Genomic DNA, 24,078 nt, shown 5'->3' on the forward strand with positions numbered 1-24,078 from the left:
GGGAAATAATGTGCATCTGAGTTTGAAGTAGAGGATGCAGCTGGAGATGTAGATTAGGGAGCCTTTAGGGTATTGTGAGCCGTTAGGCGCTATGAATGCCTGAGATATGGAAGGCTCTATGGAAGACATCTACATCTACCCAAATATCTGTTCTTGGGCCTTCAGTTTATCACATAAAAGATGAAGCCCCGTAAAAGTTTATTCTCCCTTATCCGATCCCGTAGACCCTTCTCAATGGCACAGCCTGCCATTTCATACCCTTTCCAATAGGTGGCGCTGACGCCCGGCAGGGAGAAGGTGGCTGCACATGTTGGGCTGGGGGCGACCTGCCGGTGCTCGGAGGTGGCGACGCTCTAGCCCAGAGCCGGGTTTTCGGTGTCTTGGCCGGGTCCTCCCTGGGGCCTGGGGTGAGGCCCACAACCTCTGGCCGCAGGACGCGCATGCGCAACCGTTTTCCCCAAACATGGAGTCTTGTAGCCCAGGTCTTACCTGAATCAGGTAAGGGTGGGGGGGCGGGGGGGAAGTGGCCACCCCCACCCTCACCTCCCCAGGCCACACTTGGGGTCCGTGGATGGTGTGCGTGGACCGGGCCCTGAGCTCCTCCTGAGCCCAGGAGGGCGTGCAGGACCGCGCCGGGGTTCGTGGGTGGCTGCACGAGGTGTGCGCGCCACACGAGGGCCACATGGGCGAGGTCCTCGGTCGTCATCCCCCCGGAGCCCGGGGTGGGGCGAGAACACAAAAGCCCCCTACCCCTCGCCCTAGGCGTGACCGCCCCCCTAGGGGGCCGGGACTCCGCTCCGGGAGGCTGTGTCTTCCCCCTCGGGGACGGGGACGGGGACGGGGACGGGGACGCCGTAGGCTCGTGGTCAGGAACGTGGCAGCCACGTGGGCCTGGGCGAGAGTGGGGTGCGGGGACGTGGCCGCGTGGAGTTGGAGCCCCTCGCGGGGCGCTGCCAGGCGAGCGTGGGGTGGGGGGACTGGGGCGGGCGGGGCGGGGGAGGAGGGAGGTGTGAGGCCGAGAGCAAGCGAGGGAAAGAGAAACACCTGCTTCTGGGTTGATCCTCCAGGCTGGGGGAATAACCTAATGTGGAAAGGAGTTTTTTTCTTTTTTTTAAAGTGAGTTGTGTACTGTCGTCCTCTCTTCCCCAGGCAGCTAGGAAATTGCTTGTCTGTCTGAAAGAAGGTAGCTGTTTTCCTTAGAGGACTGTGGTGAGCAGCAGATGAGATAATATATGTGAAAGGCAAAGAGCTGTAAAAATGCAAGAGACAATTTTGTTTCAAATCCTTCAACCTATTATCTTATCTGTGTGACTGTAAGATGCACTGTAGGCATGGACCAGTGAGTGGGATGGGACCAGGTGCGGGATTATGGAGATAGATATGCCCAGTAATGCAGAGGCTGTGTCAAGATATTTTAGGGGGCCCAGTGATATTGTAATCTATAGAAACAGTTGTCACTTAGGTTCATTTTATCTGGTTAATGGATTATTCACTTTTTGCTTCTCTGCCGCACATCTTTTGAAACTTTCTGCAGCCAAAGACTTTTACCCAAAAATGAGCCTGAAGAGGAAAATACCAGTCACTTTTGGGACATATTGATTAAATTTGGCCAAGAGGGAGGTTGATGTGATTCTTCTGATGATTTCAATTTGTCTTGCTCTTGGCATGAAACATCATGTTGTACAAAGAGTTGTGAGCTGAGAGACCCCCAGGGAAGACCTAGTTCTGGATTTGACCCTTCAGTAGAGGGGTCACCCTGGCCAAGTTCCAATATCACTCTGATCCACTCCCGTCAGGTGGGAAAAGACCATTAAGGTCACTCGTGCACTCCTCCAGAGCTTGCATACCTGCCACAGGGCTACCCAGTCCCTAGTGACGGGGAACTTGTCACGTCCCAAAATGGCTGAGCCGCTCAGTCTCTCTAGACAGACCTGACTGTTGGAAAATTCTTTATGTTGAATCGACATCTGTTTCTCTACAATTTGCACTCATTGGAGCCATACAGAATAAAATGTCTAATGCTGCTTCCACAAATATTTGAGGACTGCTAACACATTTCCTTCTTCCACTTACTCCACAAGGCTTCTTTTCTTCCAACTAAACATACCCAGTTATTTTAAACAGGGAGGCAGTGTGGGGTAGTGGAAAGAACGCCAGCTTTGGAGCCAGACACATCTGTGTTCAGTTCCCAGCCTTTTACATACTAACGCCCAGTGCTCTGAGCTGCTCTATCTTTCTCTGCAAAATGTGGATGAAAATAGTCCTCTTGCTGAGTTATTGTAAGGATTAGGGATAAATTGGTGAAGATCCATGCTTAAAATATGAGAGCAGTTATACCTTCAGTGACACAATTTGCAATGCATTTTAGGTGGTCTCTGAACAAATTCCTGTTTATGTGTCTCTTAAATTGCTTTGTAAAACAGAATGAAACACTTTCTGTGAAGTCTAACTAGCAAAATAGAGTAGGATTAATTTATTCCCAGGGCTTCTCTAATCACATTCTGCAATCTACAGTGGTGTATTTAGAGCCATATCACATTGACTCACTGTCACCTAAAGCCCCAAGTCTCTCACACACTGCTGTTCAACCAAATTTCTCCCATGTCGAACTTCCATTTATCTGAATCGTTAATTATAGAGGGCTCTTCCAAGTGGCAGTCCCAGTTCTGTCTCATCATCTGCAGAAATATCCTGGTGCTTATCATAATATGGGTCTCAGACTGGCGTTAAAAAAATAAGAATATTGAATCTGTGTACCAGCCCCGCTGATCTCATACCACTGTTGTACAATGAATGCTGAGCTTTCGACACTAATTTTTGCACACGTCCGAGGTCTTATTATGTGGGACCATCTTAGAACTGGAATGTGACAGGAGTGTATGATAAGCTACTGGTTGAGGGAATGCGCTGCATGGGATGTCGGTGTAGTGTAGTGTCTGTATCCAAGAACTGAAAGATTGTACTGAGAGCGAGCCGGAGGCAGACTTTGGATTTATGTATGGTTACATGTTTTCTCAGGCACTTGGACTGTTTCATACCTTGGGCCAGATTCTCCCCGGTGGAGGAAGCTTCTTTCTAAGTAAGGCAGGCACATTTAGGAAATTCATTAACCCTTTGGCTCCTGGGGCATTATTGCTAGCATTTTCTCCTTCAACTTTTGGAGAGCAAATTCCCGGCATCCGTCAAGCTGACCTCTCATAGTATTCTCTGCGTTGTTCAGACTCCTTTGCCTCTGGACTGGAGGGTCTTCCAAATGGGAATGTTTTCTTCATCTAAGCGAGTTCCGGGTTTGAAGTCCTCAACCCTCGATTCCGTCTTCTCCAAGGAAGTTTTTCCTAGCCATTCTATCCTGGAGGGTTTCTCTTGAGCACCGACTTAGAATTCCTGTTGTCTTCAAGAGCTTCCTTGATCCCCTCCCTACCCCTTCCCCCAACAGTTTCTCCTATCTGCCCACTTGTTCTGTGGCTTTCAGAATAAGATTCTTTGTGAGCTCTCAGTCCATTAAATACAAAACTGCCTTGTCTTGGATACTGGTGCTTCTGGTGTGGTGAGAATGAAAGTGTGGAATCCGCAGAACTCATTGGTTCCATTGACAACAAATGCGAAAAGAAAATAATGCAAAGGTCACTGTCATCCTAATTAAAATGGGAAAAACCTTTACTTCGTTGAGAGGGCTGATTTAAATTTTTGCTAAGTAATTAATTCAGTCCTTAAGAGATGGTAGTTAAAACAGGTAATCTTCAACTGTTAAAGGGAGTAATTTATATTTTGGTAAGTAACCAATTAGGTCCATAAAGGGTTTACATCCATTTGTGGCATCTTATTTTCTTTAGGACAAATTCCAAACTCCTTAGGATGAAATACTCTTTGTAGCCAAATTTTTTGCCTGTCGGTGCAGGACCCAAAGGACTCGCAGTTTTCCCCAAAGGTTGTGCAGTCCTGTGCCTCCGGTGCTTTGCAAATGCCGTCCCCTCTGGTTGGAATGCTCTTTGTCTCTCCGTAAACGTCTATTCATCATTCAAGACAACCCTCCCCCCTCTCCTTAATTACTTCCTCCCCTGTGCGCCCTCAAATTCTTGTACTTATTCATGCAGTATTTATTAGGGGCCTGCTTTGTGGCTGGTACTGTGGCAGGCTCTGGGGATAAAAAAGGTGAATAATTCTTGGGCTCGGCCTTTGAGGGCCTTACATGTTAGGGGGAGGGGGCCAACCTGTCACAAAATGTTGCCAGGAAATTCAAGGGAAAATTTAAGCAGTGTCAGTTCTTGCCTGCATCTTGCTCAGGGACAGGGGGCATTTCTCATTCATCTTTGTATCCCCAGCCCTTAGCTCACTGTAGGTGCTAAAAACAAGCTTAATTTCACAACCCTGTCCATCGGACACCAGTAGAAGTGTACTCTAGGATGTGCCACACGTTTGCCTGATAAGTGGTGTCTCCTGTGTCTGGTTGGTGGCCCTTACCTCCCAGTGCTGTGTTAGGTGCCGGGTGGCCTTGGGTGGGCTCGGCTGCGTTCGGGCTGTGGAATGGCCCGGGCTGGCGGGCATGAGTGGAAGGAGAGGCCTGCAGCGCCCCGGCTGGAGGGAGCCGGCACTGCTTGGGCTGCCTGGCTCCCTCGCATCCCGCGCGCGCGTTCGTCAGAGTTTTAAGTTTATAGCCAGAAAATGAACGTAGACGCTATGATTCCCTACACTTTTCTTTTCAAAGGCGTCATATATGCCTTTTAACGGATTATAGATGAAGAAGAAAATTCTTTCCCTCTTGCCTGTACCGCTGTGGCCCTTGCATTGTGATTCAGTCGTACATTTTAAAGAGGGGGCGTTTTGGTCTCGTAATGGTGAAGATCATTCTCTCTGGCGTGCTACGGGCCCTTTGCTGGCAGCGGGTGCGGCGAGAGGGCTGCGGCGAGGCTCTGGCATGCGGGCCACGTAGTGCTGCTGCAAAGGAAACGTGCCTGTCGCCGCGGCCATGGCCACGGTGAGAGAGAGAACCCAGACTTTGCACCAAGTGTCGCCGTTTTTGCCTCCTAGCCGCTGGCCCTCGAGTCAGCCGATGAGATTGGTAGTAGGCCCTAGCCGTTTGGTTGTGTCCTTGCTGGTTGCCCAGAGTTAGGGGCCTGGGAGGTGCGGGGCGCCCGAGCACCGCTGCTTCGGACTGGGCGCTCGCGGAGTTGGGAGTTCAGAGCCCATGCCTCGGGCGTGGTGCAGACGGGAGCAGGCACCACGGTTGGCCGTCCTAAGCCCCACGGCACCTGAGGGCGCATGGCCACCTCTGGAGTTGGGGGGCCCGTGGGGGTGGTCGATGGCTGGGGCGGCTGTGTCGGGATTTCGGGATGTTGTGAATTTCCTGCGGCGTTGACTCGCCAGAGGAGGATTGCTGCTGCAGGACCTGAAGCTCAGGGCTGGGGGGCCTGTGAGGGAGCGGCGGGGTGCTGCCGGGGGTCCACAACCCCAAAGGTGCCCCCTAGAGGCGCTGCCGGGAGAAGGATGCTTCATCCCTGCGGCGGCCGCCGCGCGGCGGGAGGGGCACTGCGGCGCGGGGGGCGGGCCAGGGGCGGGGCGCGGGTGGGCTCTAAAAGTCGGTGCCCGCTCGCTCGGCACTGCCGCGGCAACCGGCGCGTCCCGGCGCTTCCTCTGCGGCAGCCGCACCTCGGGCCGTGCCGCAGCGCACGCCCGGGTGGCCGCTCGCTGCTTGCCGCGGCCGGCGCCGCCTTCGGGGGCTCTAGGCTGTGCCCGGCGGCCGGCCCCGCTGCGGGCGCTGCGGTGCCCGGTGCTGCAAGCCGGCGTGCCGGGCGGCATGGGATAGGACGCGGCCATGGTGCGCCGAGATCGCCTCCGCAGGTGGGTGCGCGGCGGCGCCGGGGGGTGTGGCTGGCTCTGGCTCCGGGCCGCCGGCCCCGGGACGCTGTGCGCTGGCCGCCGGGGACTCTGCGGGTCGGGGCCGGGCCGGGGCGGGGTCGGGGTCGGGGCCGGGGCCGGGGCCGGGGCCGGGGCCGCGGCGGCCGCGCGGCCACTCCCGCGGCGGAGGCAAAACCCCACCTGCCTGCCCTCTGAGTCCTGGCCGCCTGCCTGGGAGGGGTGTCCTTCCTGCACGGACTAGGATGTTCAGGGTGGGCACCTCCCAGTTTGGGTATTTCTGTATCCCGGTGTCGCTCGGATGCGGTTTAGGATTTTTAGACCCCATCGTCGCCGTGGTGCAATTTAGGATTTTTAGACCCTGGCGTCACCCTGGTGAGATACAGGATTTCTAGACCCCGGCGTTGCCCTAGCGCGATTTAGGATTTCTAGACGGCGTCTTTGCCCGGGTGCGATTTAGGGTTTCTAGACCGCGGCTTTGCAGCTGTGCGATTCAGGATTTCTACACCGTGGCGTCGCCCCGGTGTAGTTTAGGATTTTTAGACCCCGGGATCGCCCTGGCGCGATTTAGGATTTCTAGACCTTGATATCGCTCAGGCGCGATTTAGGATTTGTAGACCGGGTGACGCCTTGGCGTGATGTAGGGCTTTTAGACCCCGGCACTCCCCTGGCGTGGTACTGGATTTCTAGACCCCGCATCGTCTGAGCACAATTTAGGATTTCGAGACCCCGGTATCGCTGTGGCGCAGTTTAGGATTTGAAGACCCTGGTATCGCTGTGGCGTGAGCTACTGCATAGGTGTGACTAGAACTTGGCAGTACCGTATCACCAAGGCGTAAGTATGTTTCAGATGTGACCAAACTGTCGTAATGTTATACATGAATTGTTTGCATTGGTTTACAAAGTAGTTGACAGTCCCCGCGATGCTGGAAGGTGGCAGGTTTGGTGGTATTAAATGTGTTTTTTCTTCTTTACAAGACGAAGAAATCAAGGCTCGGAAGGGTTGATTCATTTCCAGGTTTGTTACTGGGGTTTGCTGAATTTATTATACTCTTGATTTGTGGCTCATCAAGTAATGGAGATTTTGGTCAAAAAATGATTAATCCCTTTTGGCTTCTGACTGCCAGATTGCTTCCCTACTAAAAATCCTAAAATGTCGTTAGGGGCATTTTTACCAACGTAATTAAACCAGAAAACGGCTTCCTGAAAGATTGCCTTTTTTCTTTCTCAGAGTGGAAGAGAAGGAAGATATAGAGGGTGGGGGTGTCCAGGAATGGAAAATGCACAGTTGTTGGCCCCCCCCCCCCCCCCCCCCGCCTCCCTGCAGCTCCTCCCCCCTTCCATCCCCCCCCCCCCACCACCCATTCTGGGAGCCTCCTCCTGCTTGCTCCTCTAGTAGCCCCTCCCTGGCTCTCTGCTGAGTCATTGCAGATATCCGTCCACTGGAACCCCTGAATGAATGAAATGGGGAGAAGGGGGGGTGGTGGGATGGGGAGAGCGGGAAGAGTGATGAAATATGAACGTGCAAATGTTTGAGCTGAAGTACGGGACAGATGATAGCTAATGATATCCAAACCTGATACTTCTTGTCATCTCATTTTTCAAGTACATACTGGGCTGTAGCCTGCTACCGTTGTGGGGTGAAAATGGTGATATGATGATGTTTGGGGGCATCTCTTGGAAATCACTTGTAATATTAACTTGAAAGATACAACCAGATCATTTGGTCTGTTTTATGGACAGCTGCTTTGGAGAAACAAACAAATGAAAGACTGCCCTAGTGATGCCAGAAAAATGGGCAGGGGCGCTATTCAGAGTTTAAGGGGCATGGTGATTTGACCACTCTGGGACCACAGCCTTACTTGTCTTTGAGTTTAAAAAAAAAAAAAAAAAAAGCATTCTGTGAGCTGAATTAGTTTGTAATGGTTAGGGATTGTGGCCAGATTACAGGCAAAATGGTGGAAGGGTGTGTGTACACACACAAAGCCATTTTTATCAGGGCTTTAACAGTTCATTTCCCTAATTCATTTATAACTCTATTTTCTTGACGACTCATTTTTCATTTTAGAAGGTATTTCCATTCTGGTTAGTTTGAGAGAACTTCTACTAATAATTCTTTTCCTGGTGACTATTCTCAGTCATAAACTTGAAACAGAGGGAAATGTCTCTAATTTCTGTTTAGCATTCCTCATTGTGAATAGACTGACCTGGACTTCTGAAGTCTCTGGCATGAGAAGTTTGGGTATGCAAACCAGAGCTTTCCTTCTAAAGACAAAAAAGCAATTTTCAGATGTTGGGTGTGAACTCTGCCCCTTTTTGAGGGGTATGCGGGGTAGAGGTGGCAATCCTAAAAAATTAAATAGATGGAGCCACCCAAGAGTCTGCTAAGAACAGCAAGAAAAGCAAAAAAATAATCTGCTGCCCTGACCTCTCAAGAGATTAGATATTGTGGGTCATGACAAAGCTGCTTACAGTGAAATATACAGTGCACCTAGCTTCTTAATTTCACAGACTGTTTACCTGGAGCAGTTTCTCAGCACAGATCCAGAGAGTAGTACAAAGTGGGGCTTCACTGGGGTCAGAGAGTTGATAAATATTAAAAATTAAAAAATAGCTCTCTGTTTAAGGACATGTGATGCTTTTTTTAAACATTGGTAAAAAAAACTACATATATGTATCTATACATTTAACGTTTAACTGGTGGGGGCTGGTGGGTGGGTGGTAGAGCTTTTAGAATAAATAGGAACGAAGTCTTTTTTTTTTCTGGGGAAGCTTTGATAACAGCCAATGAAAAGGTGCACAATACTTAACTTCCTTTTACTTTACATAAAAACTTCAGCAGGTCTTGAGAAAAGCAGAATGGCGGGGGGAGGGTGCTGAGGGATTAAAGTAGGAAGGAGAGGGGGAAGATTTCACATTAAAATAATATTTTTTTTCCCTTAAAATTAGAATGGTGAGCAAATCTGGTGATTGCATGGCAGGCAGAGGTGTGCTTACATTCTTCTTGGTAAACTTCCTGCCATGGTTCATATGAAGGGCAAGGTAGTCACTGTATGGTATAGAAATTCCCCACACCATTTTATCAGTTTGGGGCTTGTAAGAGCACATACAGCATCAACTGGGTGCTTACCCCAGGTCTCTGATTCTCCTGCAGGATGAGGGAGTGGTGGGTGCAGGTAGGGCTGTTAGCTGTGCCCCTGCTGGCGGCCTATCTGCACATCCCACCACCCCAGCTTTCTCCTGCTCTTCACTCATGGAAGTCATCGGGCAAATTTTTCACCTACAAGGGACTGCGCATCTTCTACCAAGGTAAGAAGAGGATTGTTGGAGCACCTGGCACTTATAATAGCACCTATTATAAATGAGACACTTATTCTGTGTCTCTTGGTGTCTGTTGCCCATCAGAGGGGAGGGGGATGAAGAATCCCTTTATCTGTGTAGTGTGCTTGAAGGAATGGGTTAATTCCCCTGAGTAACTCCATAGCAGAGAAACTCACAAAAAACTGTTTCAGGGAGGAGTGGGGGGTGGGGGCGATAGAATTGAGATTCTGATTTCTGTAGAACTGGCTTTTCAGTATATAATTTTTCTTCATAGCCTCATTTGTATGGATAGATACTGGTTTTCTCCTTTGAGCGCCCCTAGTGTTCAATATAGACCCACCATTGGTTGTTTGCTTCCATCCCTGATTTCATTTTGTTTTCTATAAAGATTGTTATATGCATAACTAAATGTGATTTAAACCTTTTACTTTTGTATAAATTAATTTGCTAATGATAATTATTATGACTGCTACTTATCAAGTAATTACCATATACTAGTCATTGAATTATGCTTTCAACCTTCATTATTATCTTTAAGATTAAATATCTCTACAACACTACTGGGAGACGGGTGCCATAAACCCGATTTTACAGGCAAAGAAACTGAAACGAGATTGGGAAAGATGTCTTTTGGGCGGGGGTCAAGAGCAATAACGAAAAATGTTTGTCATAAACCGTTTTTCATTATTGCTCCTGACCTCCTCTCATTTGCTATACTCAACTAAGTAAGTATATACTTTTCTTTATATTGGTCATTTAGTTTCCAGTTTTTTAATGTTTTAAATAGTCCATGTTGAAGGGAACTCTTCACGTATATTTTTACTTTTTCCATATATTTTCAAACCATACTACTTGTAAATGGAATGATTTTATTTGCATGGATTCTCAAGAATAAGTATATTTTTAAATTGCTTCTAATTATTTTTGCAAACCTTATCAAATCTCCTGCCACTGACAGTATGTATGAATGTTTTTAGTCTTCTAATTAGATTAATTAATACTTTGAGCAGGGCATTTTACTGTTTAAATATTTGGCTAATGTAAAAGATGTTTCTACATTGAAAAATGTTCATGTCTATATTGACTAATCCTTTTCTATACGTGTTAGAATTGTTAATAGTTTGAGCATTATGCTTTTGATATTGGATTGGATCTCCCCTGGGGGAAATAAAAATGCTAGACAGAGTAAGGTATTCCCCAGGTTGAGAAAGAGTTGCTATATTATAGAGAATTTTTGTGAGGTCCTTAATGGTAAGGTACAAAGAATCTATAGTGTTTATGTTGTGATTGTATACTTGTAACTGTGCAAGTTTACTTTTTATTGTGAAAATAATTTACATATTGATAATATAGAATAGAGGAAGAAATGGGGAAATACTTTAAAAAATCTAAGTGAAATTAAGCAGGTTGACTTCTGGTATTTTCATATAAAGTGTGCTATTTACAAGTTTTTAATATATAGATTAAAATAAAATAAATGTCGTTTTAACTTAAAGCAGTAAGCTTGTATTTTAAAAAGGAATGTTCTTTTTATTTCAATGTTCTCTTTATTTCATTAATTTAAGCAGGGTTTCTTATCCTTTATACTAGATTACTTAGATTTTAATATTTTCAAAGTTATTTTTATAGGGAGTCAGCCTGATTTCTTTTCTTCTTCCCAGACTCTGTGGGTGTGGTTGGAAGTCCTGAGATAGTTGTGCTTTTACATGGCTTTCCAACATCCAGCTATGACTGGTACAAGGTAATGAATTCAGATTTCTAGATCCTACTGTGTCTTTAAAAATCCAAAATCAAAGGTTTTGTTGTCAGCACTGGAAGGTTCTTATGTATTTGAATTGATTAATAAAATAGGATTTAGAACTGTTCCTCGTTTACTGTAAGGGAGTAAACTCTTGTGATCTGGGAAGGATCATTGCCAAGTTAAAAATGCTGGAGTTCTCCAAGAGGATCTGTGGGCCTGTGGTAGTTTCGTGAGATTTTCCCTTTATCGAAGTCTGTTTGTTAAACCAATATGGGAAAGAAATTCCTGTGCTTAGGTCAGAGGAAACAAAATCCACATCATGTCTTTTTTTCATGTAGATTTGGGAAGGTCTGACCCTGAGGTTTCATCGAGTGATTGCCCTTGATTTCTTGGGCTTTGGCTTCAGTGACAAACCAGTAAGCGGCATTAAGGTGGGGCTGAGGTGGGGTTGGGGAGGGGGTGGGGTGGGCGAGGACTGGGGATTGGGCTAGCAGACAGATCTGCACCCATGCCCTCACCCCATACACCCCACCCTCACCCTGTGCCCTCACCCTCTGTGCCCCTCCCACCCCTCCTAGAGACCACACCACTACTCCATATTCGAGCAGGCCAGCATTGTGGAAGCACTTCTGCGACACCTGGGGCTCCAGAACCGGAGGGTCAACCTTTTGTCTCATGACTATGGGGACATCGTGGCTCAGGAGCTGCTCTACAGGTTGGTGAAGTCATAGACTTCTGTGCTGTCCACAGGTCTCCCTGGTTTGAGATGCAGGGAAAGTGCATCATGCCCAGGTTCCTTGTATAGCTCCTTTCCCCCCTCGGGATTTGTCTGCAGCCACTGACCTGGCATGTGCACTCAGTTAGATGTGTTTCCCTCACCTGTTTCCAGGTTCAAGCAGAATCGATCCGGCCGGCTTACCATAAAGAGTCTCTGTCTGTCAAATGGAGGTAATTGCCATGGTGGTGGGCGGAAAGTGAGCTGTGGCCTCAAAGGGCCACAGGGAGATACCTCCTTGACATCTAAGTGGTGATCCGAGGAGACTGCAGCCAGAGGCAGTTAAACCAGAGGCCCTTGACCTTTTTGTGCCATGAACTACTTTGGTGGTAATGAATTTATTGACTCTTTCTCAGAATAATGTTTTTAAATATAGAAAATGAGTAGGATCACAAAAGAAACCGATTATATCAACATACAGTGAATAAACAGCTGTGTTAATAGTAACATGTGCTTCTCTAAATGCATCGCATAGCAAGCACTATCTGCAGCACCTGCAGTGGGTTATGCAAACAGTTGTGATGAAGCACCAAGTGCTTCTGATACTCCTGTGGTTTGTTGCAGAAACTCTTCATTGATGGCAGGGCCAAGTTTCAGTTAGAAATTAGTTACCTTTTGATTAGACCTTTAGGAGGCATTTTTCTTTGTGTGCCATGGAGCCTGGCTTATAAATCTATGAAAGTACACATCTCCCCTAAATACTGGAAGGGCAGATTGGGATAGGAGTCTGTCCCTTTATCAGTGATACTCCTGGCTTTCTCCCATTGACTCTGGAGAAAAATGGAAAGGGAAAAATTCTAGTTTCCCACCCCAAGCCCTCCCGGACCTATGGTCCCTGAAAAAAATCATTGGTTTCTTTTGCAGTGCGGACCATTAACAATACTAGATGCTCTAAGGAATGGTTAGAAAGGGCAAGGAGAGTCAGGGCTTAGTCATCAGCATTATGGATGATCATGGACATTATCTTTTCCTTGCTTCTCTACTCCTACAATGGGGAAAGTAATCCCAGTGGGATAGAATTTAACCTGTTAAATGCAGAATTCCCTGGAGAAGTAATTAGATAACAGAACTAAGTTTTATTTATCATCCTGTTTCTGACAGTAAAGGCCCCAAAGGGAAGAGTAAATAGGGAGGATAGTTTCTGGTAAGAGACTTATATTTGGCCTGAAGTTGTTGGTAAATTACTAATAGGTCTCTTTCTCCTCTAGGTATATTTCCTGAGACTCACCGTCCTCTCCTTCTCCAAAAGGTTGGCTCCTCCAGTCACAAAGTCTTTGGTTTTTAAAATTTATACCAACATAAAGAATGCTATGACCTTTATAAGGACCATACTTGCTATGATGGGCCATAGTTAAAATCTTCAGGAATTTACATTAATAAAGTCACTTTTTTTCCATCTTATGCTGATAAAGCAGTGGAAGCAGCATCTAAGTAAAGCCTCATTTCGGAGAGTAAGAGATCAACGAATATTTGCAGAAATACAGCTATCTAGAGTTTTGTGTCATTAGCATGATGTCTGAACAGATCATATCCTAAAGTTGAGTACATCAGTTAGAAGCCTCAGGAATTTAGTGAAGTATAGAAATGTAATCTTAAGGGTAATTACAAATAGGTTTGTCTTCCATAAGAGAAGGGGTAGGCAAAACAAAAAATGAAAAGCCAATAAATGTTTCAGTGGAAGGACATTTGACTGAAATCCTTTTTTAGTTCCTGATATAAAACTTTTGTCCTGCTTAGTGGTTTTCTTCCTCTCAAATCTTTACTTCTTTACCTACAGCTTCTCAAAGATGGAGGCATGTTGTCACCCATCCTCACTCGATTGATGAACTTCTTTGTATTCTCCCGAGGGTAAGTCATTGTCAAAGATTGATTCACTATAGCCTGGGAACAATGTAGTGAAAAGTTGCCATTAAAATTCTGGGCCAAATCCTAGGGTTTGATACTTTAAAACAAAGATGTTGGCCACTTGCCAGGGAAGTAGGAGAAGGAATTCATAAATCAGTTAAGGGTCAGACAGCGTGACCTGTGAAGTTCCAGTCATATTTGACATTCTGGATTCTTCTCACATGTATCTTCCTGCTCTCTCGGGCTCTTTCAGTCTCACCCCAGTCTTTGGGCCGTACACCCGCCCCTCTGAGAGTGAGCTGTGGGACATGTGGGCAGGGATTCGCAACAACGATGGGAACTTAGTTATCGACAGGTAAGAAATAACACTTTGCTTTGGTTTCCAGAGAAGCTTTTTTGGGGGAAGTGGGGAAAGGTAAAGGATTGCTTATTCTGTTCCTTTCTGGCTTGTTCCTTCTCATAAGACGGTTCTGATCTCTAAGGCAAACCAAAAAGTCATGTGCTGTCCTTTCTAAGGAGAAGGAAATCGAGACTAGTGAGCCATGACTATAAGCCACGAGGCACACAAAATTTAGATAAACAGCTGCAAATTCTAATGCTAATTCAGTTTGTAACTGGCCCATCCACTTTGGCAAATCCTACTTTGGGCTTTTTGTGAGTATTAAATGCCTCAAAATGTCTAATCATGGTTGTAAAAGGAGCCTATACCTCTCAAAATACGTGTCTACTTCTTTGTCGTATCTTTTCCATAGCAACAGGACAGAGAATGGAGAGTTCTTGGTCATATACAAAGAATGCTCATGACTTGGTCCAAATGAGAATGTAGCAGCTTTCGTTTTAGAATGCCTTTGCATTCCTATGACAATAAAAATTTCTTGTTCTACTCTTTGCTGACTTCTCTGTCCTATAGTCTCTTACAGTACATCAACCAGAGGAAGAAGTTTAGAAGACGCTGGGTGGGAGCTCTTGCTTCTGTAACTATTCCCAGTGAGTATTTCTTTATTACATCTTGATAGGGCTTGATAGGACTGAGGGTTAAAATAATTGCCAGATTCAGCAAATAAAAATACAAGACACCCAGCTAAATTTGAATTTCAGATAAACAACCTACATTTTTAGAATAAGTATGTGCTTTGCAATATTTTGACATATTTATACTAAAAAAATCATTACTTATGTGAAATTCAAATTTAACTGGGCATCTTTTATTTAATCTGGCAGCCCTACCCACCAATCTGGAATACCAGTGATATGCATTGTGGAGTTCAGTATATAAAATAGTGAGAAGCTGCTGCAGAGGTAGTTGTGCTATCGCTGTCAGGAGTGGGAGTATGACTGGCTTTTGTGCTGCACAGTGTCAGTGGTTGCCACATCACATGCTGAATGGCTGGGACAGAAGGCGGTTTAGATTACTAATCAAGAGGCTGTAGGTGGTTTCTGCTCATTTGTCTTACAATCTTACAGATTTAAAAAAGAAAAAAAAATCGGTGCAGTGTCTCATACATAGTAGTGCTTTAGAAATTAGTGGTTGATTTAAAATGTCAGCGGTCAGTTATAACTGGAGGGAGACCTTTAAATAATGACGGTATGCTGGATTTATAGGAAGAGAACATGGATAGCGAGGCTTAGTGCTTTTTGTTTTTGTTTTTTTTTTTTTTTTAATTTTCTTTAATTTTTATTTATGATAGTCACACACAGAGAGAGAGAGAGAGGCAGAGACACAGGCAGAGGGAGAAGCAGACTCCATGCACCGGGAGCCCGATGTGGGATTCGATCCCGGGTCTCCAGGATCGCACCCTGGGCCAAAGGCAGGCGCTAAACTGCTGCGCCACCCAGGGATCCCGCTTAGTGCTTTTTGGTTCAGGCACAGAAGAGCTCTGGGAGAGGGACCAAATGTCTGTATATAGGAGAACTGTCCCAAATGGACTTGTTAGGCTTATTCTCAGAAGTTCCTTGTAACCTACTTACTGAAAGAAGCTAGGTTTTCTAGCATATGTCAGCGGGACTACATCACACTAAAAAAGCTCTGGATGGCAAACGAGACCACAAATAAATGGGAAAAATATTTGCAAACCATATATTTGATAAGCTGTTAATATCCCAAATATATAAAAAATTCATACACTCAGCAAAGAAAGAAGCCAATTAAAAACTGGGCAAAAGACACGAATAGATCTTTCTTTCTTTCTTTTTCTTTTTTTTTTAAGATTTTATTTATTTATTCATGAGAGACACAGAGAGAGAGGCAGAGACACAGGCAGAGGGAGAAGCAGGCTCCATGCAGGGAGCCCGATGTGGGACTCGATCCCGGGACCCCAGGTTTACACCCTGGGCTGAAGGGAGGCGCCAAACCACTGAGCCACCCAGGGATCCCCCCATGAATAGATGTTTCTGCAAAGAAGATCTAGGAAAGGCCAACAGGTACATGAAAAGAGTTCCATATCACTGGAAATGCAAATTAAAATCACAATGAGATATGACCTCACACCTGTTAGAATGTCCATCATCAGAAAGAGAAGAGATAGTAAGTGTTGGGGCGGATGTGGAGGAAAGCGAACCTTTGTACATTAGTGGTGAGATTGGATATGGGTATAGCCACAGTGGAAAACAGTATAGAAGATTCTCAAAAAATTAGAAATAGAACAACCATATGATCCAGCAACTCCAGTTCTGGGAATATATCCAAAGGAAATGAAAATACTAATTTGAAAAGATGTCTGCACCTCATTGTTTATAGCAGCATTGTTTACAGTAGCCAAGATAGAAATAGCCTCTGTGTCCATCATTCAGCAAATGGATGAAGAATTGCAATACACACACATACCCCACAGTGGAATATTATTTGGCCATAGTAAAGCAGTCTCAAGGATTTGTGACAACGTGGATGGACTTATAAGGCATTATGCTGAGAGATGGTCAGACAGAAAGACATATACAGCATGATCTCATATGTGGGATCTAAAAGAACCCCACCAACCTAGAGGAAAAGAGAATAGATTTGTGGTTACTAGAGGTTGGGGGGGAGGGGAAAGGAGGAAAGGAGTCAAGATGTACAACCTTGTACTTATGAATAAGTGCTAGGGATGTAATCTACACCATGACCACGACAGCTAACAGTAGTTGTTGAGAGAGAGAGAGATCCAGACTTTCATCATAAGCAGAATTTCTTTTTCTTTTCATTGTGTTTTTATGAGATGGATGTGAACTAAATCTATTGTGGTAATCATTTCACAATATACATAAACCATCATGCTGTATGCTTTAAACTTACATGCAGTGATATGATAATTGTTTCTCAAGAAAATTGGAAAAACATTTTTTTTTTTGAAGGGGTAGGAGAATAGATGTGAGAGCTTTAGTAATTCATTCTTCTTGTCTTTCCTAGTTCATTTTATCTATGGGCCACTGGATCCTGTAAATCCCTATCCAGAGTTTTTGGAGCTGTACAGGTGAGTCTCCCTAAAGGGTCCTTGCTTTGTTCCTCATGGTGACAGTGGTAAGCAGGAGAGCCACTGCCCTCACTGGCTGTTCATCCAGGAAAAACATATTAGAAAAGGATGAATTGGGGAATCTTGATTTATACAGTCTGTTTTCATTGTCATGGTTACTACATATTCCTAGGAGTACAGGTAAGAAAAAGCTACCATGTGAACCAAGGAGTGGAAGCAGATCTATTTTAAGAAATGTTTGCTTTAGGCTGATCATAAAGCTAACTCCTCCACCTCAGCTAAGCAGACTACAGGAGAGATTGAGAAGAGCACACTGTGGGAAAGTGCCTTCTCATTGGTTGCTATTTTCTCTAGGACTTACTCAGAAGGTGTTGGAATATGAAATCTTGACTATATCACATAAGACTGTCTCATACCTTCACCTGGCCCAGCAAAAACAACCCAGTAATAAATAGTGTACATTTAAGTTCAAACCAAATGCCCTCCCCTCATCTCCCAGCATTAAGGAAGGTCTTCTGTTATCTTTACTTGGACAGTGAGTTGCTGAGTGTCCCACTTGTTTGATGCCTCATGCTTCTCCAAGGAGCTGGAAGTCATCCTGCTTGGGCAGATGTTGCCAAGTGTTATATTTTCAAGTTGTTGTCTGTTGGATTATGAACATTTAAGAACTAGTCTGTTTATGTCATAAATGGAATTGGCAAGTTTATAGGCTTCAGCTGCAATTCCAAAGTAGAAGGTGAATAAGCTCTTTGTTGGTTCCTTCCAGTGTGGTATGTCCGCAAGGGCCTTTACTGGGGCTGCCCACTGGCTTGCATCCGTCCCCTCCCTCCAGCCTCAAGTTCACCTACATGCTGTTCTCTTCCACTAGGAAAACGCTGCCGCGGTCCACAGTGTCGATTCTGGATGACCACATTAGCCACTATCCACAGCTAGAGGATCCCATGGGCTTCTTGAATGCATATATGGGCTTCATCAACTCCTTCTGAGCTGGAAAGAGTAGCTTCCCTGTATTACCTCCCCTACTTCCTTATCTGTTGTGTATTCTACTTAGGAAGAGATGCCCAAAAGAGGTCCTGGCCACAAACACTATTCTCTCACAAAAGTCCGCCTAGACTTACATTGGTGATCAGCATATAGTAAAAAACCCATTGAAGCTCCAGCTAAGGATGGTCCTAACAGTCCGCCCAGTCCACCTCCCATTCTTCTCACAGCTGAGCGAGTATATGGACTTGCCTTTGTGCTGTTAGGAAATCCTGATAAGCACTACTCACAGATAGATACAGAGACATTCTTAAAAGTCTTTATAACCCATCTATGGACTTTTCTGAAATATCTAGAAAGGCTCATTTCTGGCCCATCCTTAACTGGAGTCCTATAGTAAAGAATGAGGAGAGGGTGTCTCCTGACCTGTCCTTGGATTACTTTAAGGGCATATGCTTTTTTTTTTTTTTTTTTAAAGTTCTCTAAGCAACACAGCTTCAAGTGAGAGTGAGTCTCCCTTGTCATAACTTGGAATTTCATTTCATTGGCTGCTTTTAATTATAAACATGTTGTTAAAATAGGTTTTGGTTTGAATAATGCAGTATTCTAATAAGTATACTTTAAGACTATGAGTTACCTACACGTATGATATATATTTTTTAAGGATACTAAACCAGCAGATACTCTGGCAGAGTAGTGAACTTTAAACAGGTTTAATTTCTGAATAAAGTGAATTAAATCGAAACTATTTACAGAAGTTCCTAAAATCACAGGATATTATAGACCAGTAGCATCTGTGCCAGAGATTTACTGTTATTAGCTAATTCTAACAGCAAATAACAGTCTGACTCTTCATACCTCAGTGCTTAGAGGCATGTCCCTCCTGAGCTGGAGGGGAGGGGATCTTTGTATAGTCCAGGTTACCATACAGGGATTCCTTTTATGACAACTGCTTAACTTAACTTCTCATTGGTCGTCTCAGAGAGACTTCCTCATGTAGCTCAGTAACTCCTGTACTTAACAGACAGGAAAGTTCCAGAAACTTTAAGAACAAATTCTGAAAGACCTATATGAGCAAATGGTGCTGAATTTTTTTTAAGCCACAGCTTCATTGTCTTAGTCGAAACAGGATGATTAAGTGATTATTTTAAATTCTTTTTTTTTATTAGCAACTTCAAGTATAACAACTGAAACTGGAATAAGTGTTTATTTTCTATTAATAAAAATGAATTTTGACAAAAGTGGACTCTGGCTTCCCCTCCCCCACCACCCCTCTGGGATAAAATATTTTCCAACATTGTCAGGAGCTTTCAGACACACATTAAATTAAAAAATATAATGAAGTTAAGCAGCTGGGGTACAGGATAGTATTTGATTTGCAAGATCACCCAAAGCTGTACTATCATACCAAAGTTGACCAAGTGTAATAAAAAAAAAAAGAAAAGAAAAGAATTTACATGCACAAGGACAGATACTTGCTTGATCTGCTGGCTCAGGGCCAAATATTTAATTTGCTTCTCCAAAGACATTAATCTTTAAAGTATGATTCTGGGAAATTCATGCCACTAGCCTAAAAGCCCACTGACAGTGAAGTATGCATCAACTTCATCTCGCCCAGTAAACATTTATCCAACAGAAGCCAAGATAACATCTACAGGTGTTCCCTCTTTGCTTCTGACAGTCACCTGCATGGTCACTCCATCTGCTAAGGCCAGCCTGGACCTCACCAATAAGTCATAGCCACCTCTGTATACACCTGAGAAAAAAGCAAGGAAAACTATATTAAGAACTCAAAAAACAAAACAAAACAAAACAAAAACTCTGAATAATGAAATATGTCATGCACGGCCTGCATTTCCTTTCTATTATTTTAGTTTAGCTTTTCTAGAGATTAGTGCTTATGGTGAGAATTGAATCCTGTGTACAAATTTTAAATAATCTTTTGTATTCCCATGATACCAGGCACATAGAAGGTATTCAGTAATACTAATTTGGAGTCTCAAAGGTGGGGAAATGGTGGCATTGGTATCTGTGGGAGGGATTTAAGTGTTTTAGGCTAAGTTTACTCCTTAAAAGAACAGCCTAAGGATAGCCTGCAAATAATTGCATAGCTAAACAAATTATTCATATTGACAGAACTTAAAATTATAACACATATCAAGGGATAAGGGGACAGCAGCAGGGCACAAGATACCCATGCACACCCCTTCCCATTTTACAACCAACCAAAGGGGGAATCTGATGGAAGTTTCTTACCTGCCAGATAGAGGGAATGGGAATTCTTGTTCTCAGGTACTTTGTCTGACCTCTCACATGGCTGCATGCCCAGAAATGTGATGATGTTGTTGACAGCTTCTGTGTTGGGAAGACAAATGCAATAGTATCAGGAAAGTTCTGCCTAGGGGTGTGTCTCTGTCCTAATAGTGCTGAGGAGGGGAAGGGGTGCCTGGTCATGTGTGGAGGGAGGCTACCAGACTAGAACGTGGTTGACTCAACTAGACGAAGACAGGATCCTGGCCTTTTCAGCAAAAATGGTTTATGAAATATTTAAAGAAAAGAGATACTCTGGAATAATAAATATGCCCATTAGGTTTTATCCTGCAATACACCAATAGCAAAACTGTTCTCACCTTCGAGAGTTTTGGTAGAACTGAGGGCAAAGGTCTCCTCTTTCTCAAAGGTGTCTCCCACCTCTTCCCAGGCAGCAGCAAAATTAGGCTTCAGAACTTTCTGAATGTGATCAGACACAGTCACTTCCAGATCTTCCAGCTGGTAGGTAAGGATCAGGGGTCAGTAAATGAAAGTCCTTCAGTACACCACAAAGACAGGGGCTAATTAGAATGGTTTTATCATTCTGTGTTCTAGCCTTTGCAGGAGCCTCAGAAAAACTTTACCACTAAAGTAGTTTAAGTTCTGTGGTCTAGATAAATCTAACAATGTAGGTAGGCCCTTAGCAAAGGAAAGCAAGAAGACAGGACCTCTGGCAAGAGCTGTATTCAGATCAACACCTCCAACCCTGGGGGGTACAAAGTAGTCATGCTCTCACACCTAACCGTGAAGTTGAGGCCATACAGGGCCTTCTGAACTTCACATTCACTAACTGCTTGATACCTGTTAAACTTTCCCCTACATTCTGTGATGGCTTTTCAGTCCATGATGGGGCTCAATTATAAGCGAACTAAAAGCTGCTAAACAAAAACAAAACAAAAAACCCCCAATATTTCAAATAAAACTCATTGACCGTGAAAATCATGTAATTGTTTCATGTCTTAATTATCTCTCTTATAAAGACCCCAAAAAGTGAGTTTTGTTTTAATCAATCATTAACTGGTAAATCCCAGTTCTCTGGGGGCATGACACACTCCTCTTAGGAGGATTATTCCTTCTCCATTGTGATCTGACAAGAATAAAACCCCATGAGTTCTTGTCAGATGTTGCTAGCAGAATGTTTCCTGTAGGCAGAAGTCACTTGGTAGTGCAAGGATGTTAGGGTAAGTCTCTGTGTGGGGGAGACTCACCACATACTCATCATCATACCCCTCCTCAGCGGGAACCCCGGTGTCAGGATCGCAGTCCCGGACAGTAAACTTCATGGTGCAGCTAAAGGTGCCTGCAACTGGGGGGAGAAAGAGCAGGCAAGCTGGTTGGTGTCAGGGGCGGTACAAGCACAGAGCCTCCGTCTGTAATGCAGAAAGTACCGTCTGTACGTGGCGCTGTGTTCTGTTATCAAGTGGGACATACACAGGTTCTGCTTTCTAGGGTAGTAGGCTGGCCAACGAGGCGATCTCATAAAATGGCTTTAAAAACCATTAGCCCATGTGGGTTAGAATAGCACAGAAAAGATGACATGGGCAAAACAGTTTTTTGTTATCTGTATAAAGAAAGCAGCAGGGGGGAGAACTTTGGGGGCTTTTTTGCCATGCCTGTCAAAAGGGTCTACCTGTTGAAAAAACAGAAGAACCATTACTTTTAGGAGTTGACAAAGCAAAAAACAAAAGGGGGGGGGGCAAAATGCACATGGGTCATTAAATTAACACTAAGTACATCAAGAGTCTCAATACCAATATTATATCTTTAGATTGTGGGCTGACAGTGGGGCCACAGGCCACCAGAATGAATTTGCTTTAGGACAACTTTCAACCTACAGTAAACAGGTCAGTAATGAGGTTCTAGTATTGGTAAATTCAGTGTCTTAAAATGGAGAAGCAAGTAGGCCTTATATGTTTGAGGATGACTGGTGGAATAAGAAAGAAATAGAGATTGGGGACACATTTTTGGAAAGGGGAGTCTTTGTGAAGAAGATGAGATTTTCTGAACCGTTGGAAGGAGGGGGTTTATTAAGTATGGAGGAAGAAAAGGCATTTAGGGTCAGGTACAAAACATACTAGAAATTGGGGAGTAAGCAAGTTTTCTGGGGGACAGGAAGGACAGGAAAAAACAGACCCCAATGTAAAGACCATATATGATAAGGTGAGTAATGGGGCTTTCATCTGCTCAAAGTCGCAACTTTAAACTCCCGACTCGTCCTCCCAGCCAAGTACATAGTAAATGTCAGTTTCAGATAGAAGGGTGTAAACTAATGTGTCAGATCCTTAGGTAAAAAGATGACTGAGACATGACTTCTGTCTCCAAGAGCAGATTGTCTAGGAGTTAAATGTGTGTGTGTGTGTGTGTGTGTGTGTGTGTGAGAGAGAGAGAGAGAGAGAGAGAGAGAGAGATCTGCCTGTATATCTGTGACACTACAACTCTTGTGTCATAGGTTCTTTAAATTTTAATAGAGGGCTCTATGGCAGTGCAGGATTAACAGCTGGGGAAATAAAAAAATTTGAAAGAATTTAACAGTCTAACAGGATCTCAAAGGATGCAAAAGGGATCTGACAAGCAGAGGAAGATACACAAATAAAAGGAAAGTGGCCAGAAAGGCCGTGAGGTAATTGGAAATGAGAAGAGATATGCTAATGCATAGGTGCTGAGGAGAATTTTTGATGAACAAATTTGAAATACCTTGTATCTCAAATGAAGACCACATATTTTCCAATAGGCCTTGGTTTGCTGAGGCAGTCAACAGATTGCAATGTTAGAAATAACTAAAGCCACCAATGGAAATTCAATGAAGAACAGGTTTGAGTTTAGAGAGTGAAGGAATTTAATAGAATATGTTGAAAACGGGTAACGGTAGTGGGTTGTCCCATATAGGAAAGAGTGTACCTGTTAAGACTAGAGATTTCAGTGCAATAGGGGGTTGGTCAAAGAATGATGGTGGCTAAATTAGGGTTTTCTGCAGGAGAAAGAGGGAAGAAAGAAGAAGTGGAAGTTAACACAGACCTAGAGTGGGTCAGTTGAAGTATTTAGAGAAAAAGAGGAGAGGCATGGGATTGTGGTAAGGACAAAGGTCATGATCAAATAAGAATGGAGAGGCAGGATAGACATTGGGTAATGCAAGATTATACGAATCCCAGTTTGGTTCTGATTAAGCAAGTAGGCTACAAGAGAATGAGCAAGAGGAGTGAAGAGACAATCAGGAACCAGGTTAGATCACAGCCCTGAGGCAAACTGGTTCAATTTTATGTACAGGTAAGGATGTAACATATTTAATGTATAAGTCAGTGACACATAGAAACAGATTAAGGAAGCAAATAGTATTAGAATGTTTCTGAAACTTTTGTAACAAATTTTTAGTTAAATGGTTTCGCTGATACAAGGAGAAGTTACAGGGCAGCTAAGGTGAACTCAGGTAAAACCACTGGTAACAATCTATCGATGTTGCTAGAAAGGATGGCCAACACTGAGTGAGAAGTAAGAGGGAGTGAGGGAGCCCTTCTGTGGCAAGAGAGCAATACTGAATCCACTGCCATAACAATGAGGAGGGCTTCAGTGAATGAAGCCAGGCAAATAAGCAAAGGGAATAAGAGCAGAATGCCTGGGAGATGTACATTAACGTTCTCAGACATGAGGCTCCTAACCTTAAGAGGACTGACGGGAATGAGAGCAATGGAGGAGACCTGTGTGAAAACATGAAGTTAGAGGAAAGCCAGATGCTGGAAACAAAGTCAGGAGAGAGCCGTGGGAGTGCAGGACATGCAGCGTTGCAAATGGCAGAGTGAAAAATTCAG

At 44.4% G+C, this 24,078-nt stretch overlaps 2 protein-coding genes and 1 long non-coding RNA gene across 12 annotated transcripts in view; 1 reads left to right on the plus strand and 2 right to left on the minus strand.

Moving 5' to 3' along the window:
• The first annotated feature begins 350 nt into the window (after window positions 1-350).
• MEST (mesoderm specific transcript) overlaps window positions 351-24,078 on the plus strand; it is a 33,824-nt gene continuing 10,096 nt past the window's right edge. The window contains exons 1-14 of one of the 9 annotated variants that reach the window (XM_077857357.1): window positions 5,683-5,838; window positions 6,544-6,688; window positions 6,832-6,871; window positions 9,008-9,162; window positions 10,836-10,915; window positions 11,254-11,346; window positions 11,494-11,630; window positions 11,805-11,863; window positions 12,899-12,939; window positions 13,468-13,538; window positions 13,789-13,890; window positions 14,446-14,522; window positions 16,921-16,984; window positions 17,853-19,206. In XM_077857357.1, coding sequence (XP_077713483.1) covers window positions 9,009-9,162; window positions 10,836-10,915; window positions 11,254-11,346; window positions 11,494-11,630; window positions 11,805-11,863; window positions 12,899-12,939; window positions 13,468-13,538; window positions 13,789-13,890; window positions 14,446-14,522; window positions 16,921-16,984; window positions 17,853-17,970 — 996 coding nt within the window. In that variant the 5' untranslated portion in view covers window positions 5,683-5,838; window positions 6,544-6,688; window positions 6,832-6,871; window position 9,008 and the 3' untranslated portion in view covers window positions 17,971-19,206. Of the gene's footprint in view, window positions 499-5,674; window positions 5,839-6,098; window positions 6,689-6,831; window positions 6,872-9,007; window positions 9,163-10,835; window positions 10,916-11,253; window positions 11,347-11,493; window positions 11,631-11,804; window positions 11,864-12,898; window positions 12,940-13,467; window positions 13,539-13,788; window positions 13,891-14,445; window positions 14,523-16,920; window positions 16,985-17,852; window positions 19,207-24,078 lie in introns of those variants that run through there. The other 8 variants (XM_077857358.1, XM_077857356.1, XM_077857360.1 and 5 more) reach the window with 8 other exon arrangements.
• LOC144289106 (uncharacterized) lies at window positions 13,258-15,051 on the minus strand. Its single transcript, XR_013357148.1, has 2 exons — window positions 14,244-15,051; window positions 13,258-13,571 (listed from the first exon to the last, which is right to left on the minus strand). It is a non-coding gene; the product is annotated as an uncharacterized LOC144289106 (long non-coding RNA).
• Window positions 19,154-24,078, minus strand: part of COPG2 (coat protein complex I subunit gamma 2) — a 115,019-nt gene continuing 110,094 nt past the window's right edge. For both annotated transcript variants that reach the window (XM_077857352.1, XM_077857353.1), the window contains 4 exons: window positions 21,484-21,581; window positions 20,596-20,734; window positions 20,222-20,320; window positions 19,154-19,721 (listed from right to left, as the gene is read on the minus strand). In XM_077857352.1, coding sequence (XP_077713478.1) covers window positions 19,591-19,721; window positions 20,222-20,320; window positions 20,596-20,734; window positions 21,484-21,581 — 467 coding nt within the window. In that variant the 3' untranslated portion in view covers window positions 19,154-19,590. The remainder of the gene's footprint in view (window positions 19,722-20,221; window positions 20,321-20,595; window positions 20,735-21,483; window positions 21,582-24,078) is intronic.

The sequence above is a fragment of the Canis aureus genome, chromosome 18 (genome assembly GCF_053574225.1).
Source record: "Canis aureus isolate CA01 chromosome 18, VMU_Caureus_v.1.0, whole genome shotgun sequence".
NCBI lineage: Eukaryota > Metazoa > Chordata > Mammalia > Carnivora > Canidae > Canis > Canis aureus.